We start from the raw sequence: 14,500 nt of genomic DNA on the forward strand, positions 1-14,500 counted from the left end.
CTCAGGGCGCCATGCGGTGGCGAAAGCCTGGCATGCGTGCATATGCTAGTCGGCTAGCCGGGAGTTGGTTTGCTACGTAGTTTCCTGGCTAGCGTTACGCTGGCCACTTAGCTGCTTTTATGCGGTCTGTAGTAGCTGCTGCGAAATGAAAGGAGTGTTGCACCAATGGATGTACCCACGTGGATTTGTTTCGCGCAGGTCTGCACGCGGCAAGCTGGCGACGCGCTGCCGATTTGGCATGCTGATTTATGGTGAAGGGCGCGCGCATTTGCTTCGTCGCTCTACACGGAAGTACTCGTGTCGGCAACAGCTGAGCTGAGGCGACTGGGAATAGCGGCAACGATGATTCTCCACTGGCTGGAGTGTGCGGCATTTCATATTGAAACTTGGTTCAAAATTCACCTCATTGCTGCGGAGTACTTCTTCAAAGAATGCGCGCAACGGTTCAAAAGTGTATATTCTCTGCCGGCACCAAAAACATGTGAGTACAGCTACTTAGCAAAATGTTTTAATCTAAAGCAGTTTAATTGATTGCTGCGCTCACGCGATTGCTTTCAGATTGCTCTGTGGACAAGAAAACTGCTGTCGTTACTGGCGGAACGCAGGGTTTGGGGTTGGAAACAGTCAGAGCCTTGCTAGCTCTAAACGCTCGAGTCATTGTCGGCAAGTTTCGCACTTTCACTTATATGAAGTAGCTCGCAGAACTCAAGACAACTGCCTCTGGGATAAATGTTGCCGCATTTGAGCTCGGGGAAACACTGACGCTTTCGAATTTCCTGCTATCTGTACGTGGCACTTGAATCACGTTTACTTGGAGTTACTTGATTGAGCATGACTGTCGGTCAAATAGCAAGTCGGTCTCTTTGTGCATGCACCCTTTTTGCATCAAATCTGTTTATAGGACCGTGTTTAAATAGTAAACTTAAAATTGCGATCACGCGTTGTACGGTGACTGCAATAGTCATCGTAATTTACATGGAAAGATTTCAGTACCGGAACGTGTGTGTGTGTCATCCCTACTCTCTTATCCTCAAGCACAATGGGCCACCCTTCTAATTTAGCGCTTATAACCAGGATTCCCAGGTCTTCGGGAGAAAAAGTAGCCGAAAAATTACTCAAAGTAACCAAAAAAGTCGCCAACTGTGGCAAAAGTTTTAATTGGCAGCCAAGAAAGTAGCCACGGCACGACAAACCAACAATTGTCCATTTTCGATGCTAAAGTCAAGAAAAAGGCGAAAAATACATGCAGTTTTCTGCTGCACTGATGGCAAACAAGAATAACAAAACACTCGTTATCACATATTACTGTATTCTTTATTTTCACCATACACTTGCGTGCTTTCATATAGCCAGAGTGGTGTCACCAGTTTCAGCACAATAAGCTCGCTGCATGCCATCGTTGCACCACTATGACTTCTCTTCAAACATTCCCATGCAAACTGTATAGTGTCGCACACATTCTACTCTCCCTGGTATGCGCCTTTAAAGAATGTACATAGACACTGCCACTTGTAGTGACATGGCTGCCATGATGCATTTGTGATTGTTGCAGTCACTTCTGGTGCCGAGGAGCAAGGTCTTCGAGATTCGCTATAGCGCTAACCATTGCTGGGATTAGGACACCACTTATTGCTTTCGTCTAACAAATTACACAAAATCGTAGCCTTTAAGACTCATTAATTCCTATTACTCAGAGAGAGGTGCTGTACGCCACCTGTAGAGAAACTTCAATGGGCCTCTTCGCTTGTCCGTCTCTGACAGTCCTGGACTGCCTGAGGCATTAATTTCAACCAATGAGCATTGCGTATGAAGCATCTTGGGCTATCCTGGACAGCCCGGGACTACAAGTCGAGGAGGCCTACTGGCCATATGTCGTCTACAACATGCTTTCAGCTCCTGGATTTGCTTCCGGAGCTTGCAAGAGACAAAGGTTTGACCTTCAGTATCTGGTGTTTGGGGCTGTTGCTTCGAGGGAGCGAGGGAGGGAATGCGATTTGGACACTACCAAAACCAATGACCACCGCCAAAAGTAGCCAGACAGTAGCCAAGTTGCCAGCCACAAATTTCAGTCACCAGGAGGCTCTAAAGTAGCCAATTTGGCGAGAAGTCGCTAAACCTGGCAACCCTGCTTATAAATTTGCTATGGCATTTGTAATAAGATATGCAAATTTCTGGGCTACTTTGTGCAGTGTAGGGAATTTTTGTTGAGTTGTGATTGGCAGTGGCACTGACTTCAACAACTGACAATGCTACAGTAAGATATAAATATATTTACAAATATATAATAGATATGGTTCACTGATTATTTGATCACTGCTGTGTTGTGTCAGTTGTGTCTGCTTGCTTATTACTTCTCTTTCCTCTTTTGTGGAATAGGAGCATCTATATACAGGGTCCTGCATATTTTGCTTAATGTGTTCTAAAAGATATTTTACATTTACCACTGCATTCTTCTTGACGAAATATTGCAAAAGGATCACATTTAGGAGTCCGCGCCATTCAGTAGTAACACTTGCCACATTTAATGGGCTAGCTTTTAAGAAAAAAGTGCAAATTTGCCTTCACTGATGAGGATGCGGTTGCTCTTGCAAAGGCGTGAGCATCAACTTGTGTCGCCGCTTCCTGGCAGCTACAGAAACCAGCGTTCCAGAAGTGGGCAACAAGTGGCAACCTTCCCTGACCGGCAGGCGATGACACAAATTAATGGTTGCGCCATTGCAGCAGCAGCTTGCATCCCCATAAGCAAAGGCAAATTTGCACTTTTCTTAAAAACCAGGCAATTAGCCACAAATGTTACACTGATCGACGTAGACCCCAAAGTGCATTCCTCCTGGAAAATTTCAGCAAGAACAGTGCAGCGGTAACTGCAAAATCTCTTTTGTACATTTTAAGTAAAACGTGCGGGACCCTGTGTATGTATATAAAGGCTGCAAGGGGTGGCACTGGTTCACATTGCCAAGGTTGGTTCTCACAGATAAACATAAGTACCCCAGAAAGTGGATAAGAAAACATTGCTGCGGTAGCCCGATTGGTGGGAGCATTGCACGCATAATGCGAAGACATGGGTTTGTACCCCACCTGTGGCTAGTTGTTTTTTCATCTGCTTTGAATGCCATTTATTTATCATTTCTACAATTCAATTAAAAACAGCAGGTAATTTCCCCTGTGTTGTCCTTGGTGTCACTGTTTGTTCACTTATGATATTTCTAATAAAAATTGGGGCCTTCACTTTCCTTACTTCTTGTTCATATATATATAAGCTTACTTTCACTTATGTGTATACACATATATTTTGCATGAATGCAAAACATTTTCAGGAAGTTCTTCACCAGTGCGATCTCTAAGCACCAAGAAATGCTTGGAAGAAGACATCCCTGGATGTGAAGGTGCGTTTTGCATGATTGTGCAACGCCAGATGATAAACACCGATGTGCAACATGAAAGAAAACTATGAATTTGCTTTTAGGTAACAATTGCTCTCTGTGCAAGTTCAAGTCATCATGTAGATGACGTTCACCGTAGATGTATCATATATCGAAATGTTAAGATATTGACATTTTATAGCCACAAGACCCATCTTGCTATGAGAGCCACTGCATGGGGGGGGGCTGCAGAATAATTGTGACTGGGTAGGCTTTATTGAAGCAAACACAAAGTTTTTCAAGCTTTGTGCTGCACGTGAGCTCGTTTGCATTTTGCCTTACATAAAAGAAGCCACATCGAATAGAAATAAAACCCACGTATCACACCATACTCAGCAGCAGAATGACATAGCCACTTAGCCCAAAGGCAAACAAGAGCTATTGTGGTAGAATACAAATTTGGACATTTTCTTTTGTGTTTCTCACAAGTGTTCATTGAAGGCTTTTAGTTTTTGCATGACCTTAAGGTGTCGCTTCATACTTTGCAGTGGAAATACTGCCACTTGACCTCAGGTCGATGTCGTCTGTTGACAATTTTGCACAGGAAATTCTCCGGCGCAATGTCGTCGTAGATATACTCATCTGTGGTGGTGAGTTTTTGCTTCACTTTACCTATGCATGCAACTCTAGTGTAATGTTCTAGTGAAGTGAGGACTTTGGAATATGTGTGTGCACATTTTACAGCAGGGGTCATGTTCAATCCATACCAAGAGACTGAAGATGGGTTCGAATCGCATATGAGTATCAACTACCTTGGCCACTGCCTTTTGACGGCTTTACTTCTTCCACGATTAATATCTGCCGGAACACCGAAGAGGATGGCTAGGATAGTTAATGTTTCCTCCTGTGTGCACAAAGTTGGCCGCATAAACTTCGATGACATGCACAGCAGGTACGTTGCCTAGTGTATTATCTATAGTGCAGTGGTTCATAACCAGCTGCCTTGCGCACTTATAATTATTTCTGCCATAATGCTGCATTTTGTTTTCTTTCCCCACAGAAAGCTCTATTCAAGTTACTTCGGCTATGCACAGTCTAAGCTAGCCCAAGTGATGTTCACTCAGTCACTAGCGCGTTACTGTCGTGTGGAACACATTCCTGTGACAGCAAACTGCCTGCATCCTGGAATTGTGGATACAAACCTGTACAAACGAGTCTTCTGGGCTCCTTTAGTTTCTGGAATTTTCTTCAAGGTATGCTTTCTTTTTAAATTTTATTTGTGTGTGTGTGTCCTCCTTCATGAGTGCTTTTGCACTAGAGCATTTAAAATAGTGGCTCAAGCAACATGTAAGTTGGTTGGTCAGCTGTCTGCATGGTAAAAAAGAAAGGACAAATGGCAACAGAAATGCATTGTGACATGGCAAAATGTTGTTTAGCATTTATAATTGTTTTTGGCCATCTACAGGGTGATCATATTAAATTTCCCGGAACCTTTAAAAACCACCTGTGGTGGATAGCATAGTTATTGTCTTTGAGCTGAATTATTCAAAGAGGCGGACATTACTATCATGAGAAATCAAAGCGCATATTAAACTAATGAAAAATATTTCCTAATTAACTTCTTAATTACTTTATGACCCATTGAAATTTACCACTTGTGGCTGGAGAGTTTGCTAGAGTATCCACTCGTGAATAAATGAATCCACTCGGAAATGAATCTCAAGGACGGCACCAGTTTTGAGATATTTCCTGAATGGATGAAAAACATGGGCGTTTCGATTCCATGCTTCAATGCATAAAAGCACATTTTATTATTAAAGTAAGTGGAACAATAGTGAATATTTATGCCAAGTTTCATGGTGCATATCTCCAAACTAATGTCATTCTGGAAGTTCATTCCAAGTGGATACCCTTGCAAACTGACTGGCTACAATTCGTAACTGCAATACACACCCAAAGGAGTACATTAAGAAGTTAATTTGTGATTTCTTTTAAAATTGGTTGAATATGTGTTTCGATTTCTCTTGAACTTAATGTATTCCTCATTGAATAATCCAGCTCAAGGAATAACATTATGTAATCTGCTACAGGCAGCCTTTAAAATTTACAGAAAACTTAAAAATTATCACCCCGCATCATGAGTGATGCACAACCTAACATATTTTGCAGATGGCTCATGGCCTGTAACGCAAGAAATTTGTGCCTGTTTTACGATACCATTCTCTCTGCTTCATACATTCTCCAGCCTTTCTGAGAGTGTATGGGCAGGTGCATCTCTGCACTGAAATTAAGTGCTTCTGTCCGAGCATGATACTGTGTCCGTACATTTAAGGGGACTCTAGAAGGTCAGAAAGATGTCAGTAAACTTAAAAGCCACAACATCGATAGGCTAAAGTTTAGGGCTTATACATTGAAACATAATTTTTACGCTTGACCGAGCCATTAATGAAACTTTGCAATTGCCATTGTGAATAAAATGCTCTACGGTAGAAGCTACTAGAATGCCTGATTTGTGCTGTTTCTGCAGTAAATTTGATCTTGTGCTGAGGATTGTGCTTTCATTATCAAAACTGCTGCCTCAGAACGAACTGTTTCTTCTTTCTCCCTCCTCTCCCATGTTATGGAACAATAAGCAACAGTGAAAGAGCAGTTTACTAGTATAGACAGGATGACGTTGCAGTATCTATTGCTGTGCTGACACTAAGGGACCTCTTTCTGTATACCTTTCTCCGTATGTAACCTCCCCCCCCCCCCATGTGACATTCAGTAAACTCAAACATGCTAGAGGCAACAAAGTGTACATATTGCTGAGCTTCGAACACTAGTGATAAGTTTCATACAGCACTCTTGAAGAAGCATTCAGTTTTCATTGCCTGCTCAAGTGTATGTGTACAACACTCCAAAACACGTCTTATTTTGGGTTCAGCTACTTTCTGGCATCACTGGAAATTATAGATAAAAATAAAAATTAAATTCTGGGGTTTTAGGTGCCAAAACCACAATATGATTATGAGGCACGCTGTAGTGGGGAACTTTAAATAGCTTTGACCACTCTTGTTTATTTACCGTGCAGCTAATAAGTAAACGAGTGTTTTTTCATTCCCCCCCATCGAAGTGCGGTCGGCCATTAAACCTGCAACTTCATGCTTAGCAGCGCAACTCCATAGCCGCTAAATCACCACAGTGGGTTGGAAATGATACATTAATATACGCGCTTTGTCTCTGGGAAACAAGGTAGGCATAAACTGGCAACTGTCATTACTGGCATTGTTAGCTCAACCTTTGATGAGAAGTATAGCTTTGGGGAGATAACTAAAAAGTGAATATTAGCACAACACTTTTTAGACTAGTCTAGACCCTTCACTGTTCTCATTATTCTGCCTTCACTGCACAACCAAGTAAGTTTACATCTTCTGTTGCCTTAGCCTTGCTAAACAGCCTAACCTGTTTTGCTGGTATTGTACTAGTCATTCTGTGCATTATTGCCAGTGGCACGCTTCAAACATAAAAGTTCAACTGTAATAAGATGCCGGCTTTTTCTTTCTCTGCTTCTTTCCACAGACACCCAACGAAGGTGCACAAACAAGCCTGTATGCTGCCTTGTCTTCAGACATGGAGGGTGTCAGTGGTGCCTACCTGGAGGAATGCACTGTTTCTGAGCCAGCACCGCTGTCAAAAGACCGTGCCTTGCAAGATAGGTTGTGGAAAGAAACATGGGCCTGCTTGCAGCCTTGGCTTCCTTCTGCAGCGTCGCCACTTGCTACTCAACCATTCCTTCGTGCCTAGGTCTCAAAATGCAGTCATAGATTGGGGGTCCAAGTAGGCTTCAGTACCTTAAACACCTCGCAAACGTAGTCGAGGCTATGGAAATTGGCAACATGAAATGCACACTTCTGGTACATTTGACTAGTAGCTTTCAACTATTTTCAGTATGGCGCTTTGCATTTGATAAACCCTGCCCAAGCCAAAAGTTCATCTGCATCCAGAGCGATTGGAGGATTGTGATGGATTAAAGGCGTGGCCAGATTCTGTTGGATCTCAGTTGCCCTCTCTGCTTAAGGGACACCAAAGGCAAATATTAAGTCAATAGGAACTGTTAAAATACCATTCCAGAAACGTTGCAGTGCTTTTTCCGTGTTCAGAAAAGACTTAGTTTAAGACAAAATTGTGCCTGAAGGGTCGGCATACCTTTAGAGCAGAGTAATTCAAATCAACCGCTCCCCGAGCAGGGAGTGGTGTCACGTTGCATATGCCATCAGTGCCCTTTACTGCCATCGCTGCGTAAACCGGCGCCAGATAGATGGTGCTATGGTTTATTGCATAAAACACGAACATACAGCCATGGAGAAACCAAGCCAAGACAGAGCGTTAGATTCGCTGCTATAGCTGTTCTTGGGTCAAGTGACATGGACCATTTGGGCATCCCGCGACATCACATGGACATGGAATTCTGTGCTACTTGCAGTTTTTGCGAGTTTCACGAGCCAGCAAAACCAGGGCAGCACTACATGATAACGAAACTACTGAAAAACGAAAGTATGAACAGTGCAGAGTCGAGCAAGAACGAAACCTTCTGACCGGCTGCATCGTTGTTAAGGGTAATGTCAAAAAGTAATTTTTTTTTTTTTGTTACTCAACTAGAAGCGGATTATTGCATGCAATGCAGTGATCTTTTTATTATAAGTGGTCGAGTACTAGTGACAATTGTAATGAGGAGTGCCTACGTCATCAAGCTAGTACTTGAATGTCACAGGGGAGTCTCAAATCGTGTTCTGCATTGACCTAAATTTCTTGATTACTAAAGCTCTGTTCACTGTAATGACACCATAGAAGTTCTCGAGCATTAATCCATTGCTTTAGCTTGACTTAATATGTGCCTTTAGTGTCTCTATAACGGTAAAAACACCTACAAGTTCTTTCTGCTGTAGCACAACACTCTGAATGAATCGGACTGATGGCTCCAATCTCTAGAGGACTGTGCATTGCAGCAAGCTGAATCAGGGCGCAGTTGAAAACATTTGAATGTAACATTAGTTGTTATATGAAGGGCAGAATGATCAAACATGCAAGGTACTACGAATTGCGTTGAAGTACGTTCCATATCCACATGGAAACATTTTGATGGTGTTTATGGCACAGACAATTTTGGCTGAAAGAAGTTACGTATGGTTACTGCTTAAACATTTCACTATTACCCCATCCAGCTTGTTCACCTACAATGCATGTCTAACTAAAGAATGTCTGGTTGCATCACTGTCATAATGTGAACCATGTTGTGCGTGTTATATCTGCATTACAATTGCATGGTGCCTCATTTTCATCTGTAAACTCGTTCACCAAGGATCCGTGTGCATGCCATATGTAGCAGCTCAAGCTGTATGCCGGCTATTGTGGCATTATGGCAGTAAAGAATTTCTATATTGAAACTGCACCTAGTCAAAACTACGTCTAGAAAACTTAATTCTGATGGCAGTCTAAACTTCTTCCTATAACTCTTCCTTTGTTTTCTCAGTCTGCTGCTGCTCATGCAGCCAAATGCCACGTAGGCCCAAATAATCTGGCTGCTGTTGTTTTTTGTTAGCATTGCTTGTACCGACAGTATTGGTAAAGAATTGGATGGGTAGTCAAAATCACAATAAGCTAGAGTTGCAAAATTGTAGAACTAATGAAAGTGCCATTAGAAAGCCTAAATTGTATGTTAATTTTAAGATCAACAAAAAGAGATCCATTCAGGGAGCATCAATTGAAAACTACAAAAAAAGAAAACAAAAAACACATGGAAACCGTTCAGCAAACTACTCAAGTGCTAATTTCACCTGTGAAAGAGCAAGACATTGTGGACAAGCTGCAAACCATTGCATGGTCCTTCTGTTGAAGCTTGTTGCTTTAGCATGTTGCTCTTTCTTTCAATGAAATATTCAGACTGTTAAGCAAGCATTAGAACACCTTCAAAGGATCTTATCTAAATAAGAATAGTCGTCTATCTTGCTTGCATTTCCGTACTGAAAACTCTACCCTTGCTACTTTCCTGTCAGGAATGCTGTGTCATGCTGATGTGCATGCTATTCGTGACCTTGAAGTACTGGGTATGCAGCATGAACAGAAAGGCATGAAAGATGGATTACAATTATTGTTTGAGGGCAAGACAAGCCCCAAGAGTGCAAACTTTTCTTATAATATAATCCTAGTAAAGTTTGAAATGTTCACTCCTATGAGTAAACATCAGCATATGTGATCGATTGGCCCAAAATGTTGTGAAATGCTTGGAGAACAAAATAGCCTCTATGCTGTCATTTATGCCACGCTTGCCATCTGTTACCGGAATCAGATGCTGCTAGAAGTTCAACTACTATATTATAGGGTCTTGGAACTTTTTGGCATGCTGAACTGGGCCTCACGCCAGAATAAATGTGCTGTGAGGCCTTATTTACATACTTCATTATTATTAATGCCATGTGTTTCTAAATAATAAAGCCATGCCAACGCCCTACACAATGTACTTCATTTTTCTCGTGAGAATCATCCAACGGGCGTCTGTAGCTAAACATTTCTGTGAATACACTGCAGACTTTGCGGATAGTTCATTTCTGCAAGAATTATATTTGCTTTCTTAAGTCAGCACCTGCTGTGGTCCTCCTGGATCCAGTACACATTGTCGACTGCAATTGAAGGAGACAAATCACAAATATGTTGAATCTCGTCAGCATGATGGACGACACATTTTTAATGTTCTGGTCTTGATAGCACCTGTAGGCTATATTACATTCTTTGTTAACCAGCCTGCAGTAAGGCCTATAACAGTGAGTGAGGTGACACATTAAAATTGCATTATTGTTCTCCAATACCGTTAGCTGGGTACATGGAACTAATATTTTAGCCAGGATGTGTTTGCCTATAAATACTGTATGTGACAGACACCAACTGTTCATTGTATGTAAAGCCCGGTTTGCATAGGCACCATTTCTTATACATCCTTGTTTAAAAAGTTTCCACATGCTGTCCTGTTGGTCCATGCATGTACAATATTCTCGTGAAGTCTTGGCAGTGTATGGTTGCGCAAGGTATTTGAGGACATAATAACGATTCCAGGAATATCAACAATATTTTAGACAAGGTTCAGTATGTTCGTTCCAAATATTTTACAGTTTCTTTTTCCACTTCTATAAGACTGAGGAATAAAACCATTTGCAGCCTCAATTAATCACTTAATTCAGCTTCGATAACGGCTACATACTTGGATTAACTAGTGCGTGTTGATGTTGGGCAGTGCTTCCACAAAAGTTGCTTTTAGTGAGTTTTTATCATTGTGTAGCTGTTTGTTAGTCTCCCTCCCAGTGATGCCCACCATACGTATTGGCGTACAGGTTTAGAAATTCGGAACTAGGACACTACTTTGGCCACAGCAGTTCACCACCAGATATTCCTGCGTTGTGCAGGTGCTGTGGGAGCAAGGAAATGCATTACTTAGGAGCGAAATTGTATACAAAAAGCTTGACTGTTGACTCTGCTGCCTGAAGTTGCTCAGCAATGACCGTAATCTACTTTTCAGCATTTTTACCCATCATGGCCTCCATCTGCTCGAGAAAGTCAACTGCTGGAATGGCATCTGACCAGTGTCGGTGCTTATTTATTTTTGTAACAGATGATAATTGGCCCTGAAACTTTGTCTCACCTCAAGAACAAGCGATCTCGTGACATTCAAGAAATGCCGATCTCCAAACCGATATGGTCAACGCGTAGGGTGACTTTGGGAATGTACAGCATCACCTCCAGTGTCAGGCCGAAAGCTAATAGCTTGAAATAAATGTAACTGATTGATTGGTGTGGACAAAGGTAAGCACCTAGACAGCTAGAACAAGAATTTTAATGTCCACGACGATTTCAAGTGATGTCTTTGAATACCTTGCACACACAGTAATTCAACCGAACCTTTTGTACAGCTATTAGTGTATGCTCCTATCCAAGCTTTCCTGTGCCCTAGTAGGTATGACAATAGACATTGTAGCTACAGTCAAACCTCATTATAACAAAGTCACATGAGCCAGGAAAATACCGTCATTATATCCAATATTTGTTATAAGCATACGCAGATATCGGCAAGAAAATCACTACCAAGTCTATGCAAAAGAAGTGCAAGCGGGGTGCCTCCGACAGGCCAGAGAGGGTCTGCAGATTTCTATGATCCGTCAACATCCTGCCATGCCAATGACGAGCCACGGGAGCTACAATAAATTACATACATGCACTCTCCACTGCCATGAATACACAACTGTGCAATCGGTGTTATCGCGCGAAATCGGCCCATTGGCTTGCCGACTCCACTCCAACCAAATTCACGTGCTGGCCAAAACACACTTGTCGCCGTCAGACTTTTTGTACACAGAGGGGACCACACATGAATCCATATTCCGCCACTACAGCCATTCCGCTCGTTCATATGCGTCACGCTCCATTGCCAGTAAGGTCTGCGAGTGTGAACATAGAAAGAAAGGGTCAGCCGAGTTTCAACGCTAGAGATCGTCATACATGGCAGTTCAAACGATTTTATGGTGAAATGCTATGGTTATGCTACGTTATGGTTATGTGTATCTTGTTTATAGCCTATTTCACGCTCAATTATGTCAATCTTGTCTTTAGCGACGATACTTGAGTGACCCCCCCCCCTTCTTTTTTTTTCCCCCCCATGAGGCCACGTGGGCCTATCGCGAAGGTTGTGCAGTTTCTGGTGGAATGTGAATAATTTTCCACTATACTCTGTTTCAGTAGTTTCATGCAGCACTCTGGAAGCTACAGGCTTCTTCTACCAATTAGGGGGCGAACACATCCTAAGGAACCCTTCCACGCCCTGTTATCTGCTAATGGTGAGCACTGCAGCACAGACGGCAGCAGCATCTACTAAGACTGCAAGTGCGCAGTGAGATCAGCTGTTGTGATAGCAGTGGTAGAAAATTCGTTCCATACTCGTTGTGATACCAACAAGGCGTGTTTCTTTAAAATTTGTGAACCCCTCTAAACCAGACAACATGATCTAATATTGCAATAACCAAGTGCATTTACTTGCTGCTGGAGTGAATTTTCGACAGAGGCGTAATCGCATTGCTGCCAAAAATTTACGCCAGCAGCGAAGTAGAATACACTTGAATACTGCAGTAGTTGAGTTCTCTGCCACCAAGTGGCTGCACTGTGCAGGCTGTTCACGTTCGTGCCTCCGCTCATCCGATAGCACACCCGGTCTGTTTGCATTTAGCAGAATGCCAGACACACTAAATCTATTGGTGCCCTTGTGAAGCCAGCTAAGAATACTTTAACTTCAAAAATGCGCACTCCGATGACAGACTTTTCGGACACGTAGGGGCAGCATGTGGATCCGTACTCCGCTACTATGGCCATCGGTCTAGCCCGTATGTCTAATCCTGTTCGATTGTCGACAAGGTCTACGAGTGCGAACATATTGGTTGCCGCACTTCCCGCGACACTTTGTCACCTGCACTCATTCCACCCTGCACTCATTCCACTGGTTAGGTCTAGCTGCCTAAGGCCGCAGCCTTAGGCAGCTAGACCTAACCAGTGCCTCTTCATCGGAAGCTGGCAACTAAAGTTGCTGTTCCATGCCAGTCAACATAACAGCAACCATGTTCATAGTCGCCATGTTTGCAACGTCACATGCGGGGTTCATGTGTGAAACACTGTGCGGCATCTGAAATTTTGGTTATTGCAGTTATACATAGGCGCTATGGATAGATGGTGGTGCTGCAGGAATCGTGCAGATATGGAGGATCTGTGTGCAACTGTACCTGCCTTTTTTGCTACCAGAATATATATTCTGAGGCATGTGTAAAAAATTTGCTTCGCTATAATTGACGCTGTGTTGGAGCCTGCATTTCAAATTTTGTTACAGCAGAGCTCTCGTAACAAAATCTGAAATGCAGGACCCCGATAATTTAGTGCAAGTGCTACCCACAAAACCGCATCTCTTCTGCCCTCTGTGGCTCCACACTCCGAAGCTTATGTTGAATTCCAATGGCGGAGTCGGAGCAGCCGACGGACTCCGCGAGCGAGCACTCGACTCTGGCGCAGAGCAACGCCTCCAGATCAGCGAGTGGAACACAACCTGCGCCGCCGGAGCCAGGCGGAAGCAGAAGTTCTAACACAGTTACCCAGGATACCTTGCGTATTGTCATTTCCTTCCGCTGTTTGCTCCCAGCACCGCCGCACCGGTCACTTGTCTCTTCAGCGCCATTTGCCTGTTGTGTTTTTTAAGTGCGGAATTGATATCTCGCCAAGTGTGCAGCAGCTTTTGCTTCCTCGCGAGTCGTGACCGGTGGCGCCTCCCAGCAGACAAACGTGGTGAAGGAAATACATCACGCAGAGTTCCGGTCCACTCCGCCGATTTTGGCGGAGCACCTTTTTTTTGCTCCACGGAGTAACTACCGCTCTGAATCCCCTCCGACTCTCTCCTTGGAACACCTTACTCCCGCCCTCACTCTGCCATTGGAACAAACTTGCTCCGAAACGAGCAGAAAAACTCGCTGTGACTCCGCCATTGGAATTCAACATTAGTCAAGTATAGTTCCAGAGGGATGCATCCTCTGTGATGTCACAGAAATCAGCATCCCTAATGGGCTGGTGTATCAAATTGTCAGAGTTGGGCAGCGCAGATTTTTACAGATTATGCTGGTATTCTGCTGATACAGTTACCCACAGTCTCCACGGTTAACCGATCTTAAGGAGCACACATATGCGCCAGCTCGGCATGAGGCAGCCTCTTCCTCGGTTCCGTGCAGCCATTACACACTCCGCTCAGCAGGGTCAGTTTCCATTGGCAGCCTGTACAGAGCCAGTCTTAGCACCCTCTGCTGCGTTACAGGTCTGACCACCGTCTTGGTCAGGTGCTCCGTAGTTGCTGGGGGTTGAGGGCGATGGGTTAATTGTAGAAATCATCCGAAAGGTGGCAGCCGAATACTGCACCAGGGGGGCGAATTCCTATTCTGGTGAGGGAGTGTGTTTAAGCTAAGTGGGCCTTTCCAATTTGGTTGTACTTAGATTAGCATAGCCCCACTCGCTCTGGGCATCTTTTGCCAGTGTCACTCCAAGCCTGCAGATGGTACAACTCAAAACCAGCTGGGATATTATTCATC

At 43.5% G+C, this 14,500-nt stretch overlaps 1 protein-coding gene across 3 annotated transcripts; it reads left to right on the plus strand.

Annotated features, from left to right (window-relative positions):
- The first annotated feature begins 36 nt into the window (after positions 1 to 36).
- LOC135902892 (polyprenol dehydrogenase-like) lies at positions 37 to 10,559 on the plus strand. 3 transcript variants are annotated; one of them, XM_070535359.1, is made up of 7 exons: positions 37 to 481; positions 559 to 667; positions 3,322 to 3,386; positions 3,911 to 4,012; positions 4,110 to 4,314; positions 4,423 to 4,615; positions 6,924 to 10,559. In XM_070535359.1, exons 1-7 carry the CDS (start codon positions 343 to 345, stop codon positions 7,146 to 7,148), a joined length of 1,038 nt encoding a protein of 345 aa, XP_070391460.1. In that variant the 5' UTR covers positions 37 to 342; the 3' UTR covers positions 7,149 to 10,559. The 3 variants fall into 3 exon arrangements, with proteins under 3 accessions (XP_070391460.1, XP_070391459.1, XP_070391461.1); XM_070535358.1 differs by having other exon boundaries at positions 40 to 481; positions 4,107 to 4,314; XM_070535360.1 differs by lacking the exons at positions 37 to 481; positions 559 to 667 and adding an exon at positions 1,804 to 1,930 and having other exon boundaries at positions 3,318 to 3,386; positions 4,107 to 4,314.
- The last annotated feature ends 3,941 nt before the right edge of the window (positions 10,560 to 14,500 follow it).

Source organism: Dermacentor albipictus, chromosome 3 (genome assembly GCF_038994185.2).
Source record: "Dermacentor albipictus isolate Rhodes 1998 colony chromosome 3, USDA_Dalb.pri_finalv2, whole genome shotgun sequence".
Lineage (NCBI taxonomy): Eukaryota > Metazoa > Arthropoda > Arachnida > Ixodida > Ixodidae > Dermacentor > Dermacentor albipictus.

Bases quoted from the DNA above. Each gene is read 5' to 3' on its own strand.
- LOC135902892 (XM_070535358.1), top strand. From the start codon at position 343: ATGATTCTCCACTGGCTGGAGTGTGCGGCATTTCATATTGAAACTTGG. The intron at 3,387-3,910 runs GTGCGTTTTGCA...CATACTTTGCAG, and splicing joins AGACATCCCTGGATGTGAAG to TGGAAATACTGCCACTTGAC. The intron at 4,616-6,923 runs GTATGCTTTCTT...TTCTTTCCACAG, and splicing joins TTTCTGGAATTTTCTTCAAG to ACACCCAACGAAGGTGCACA.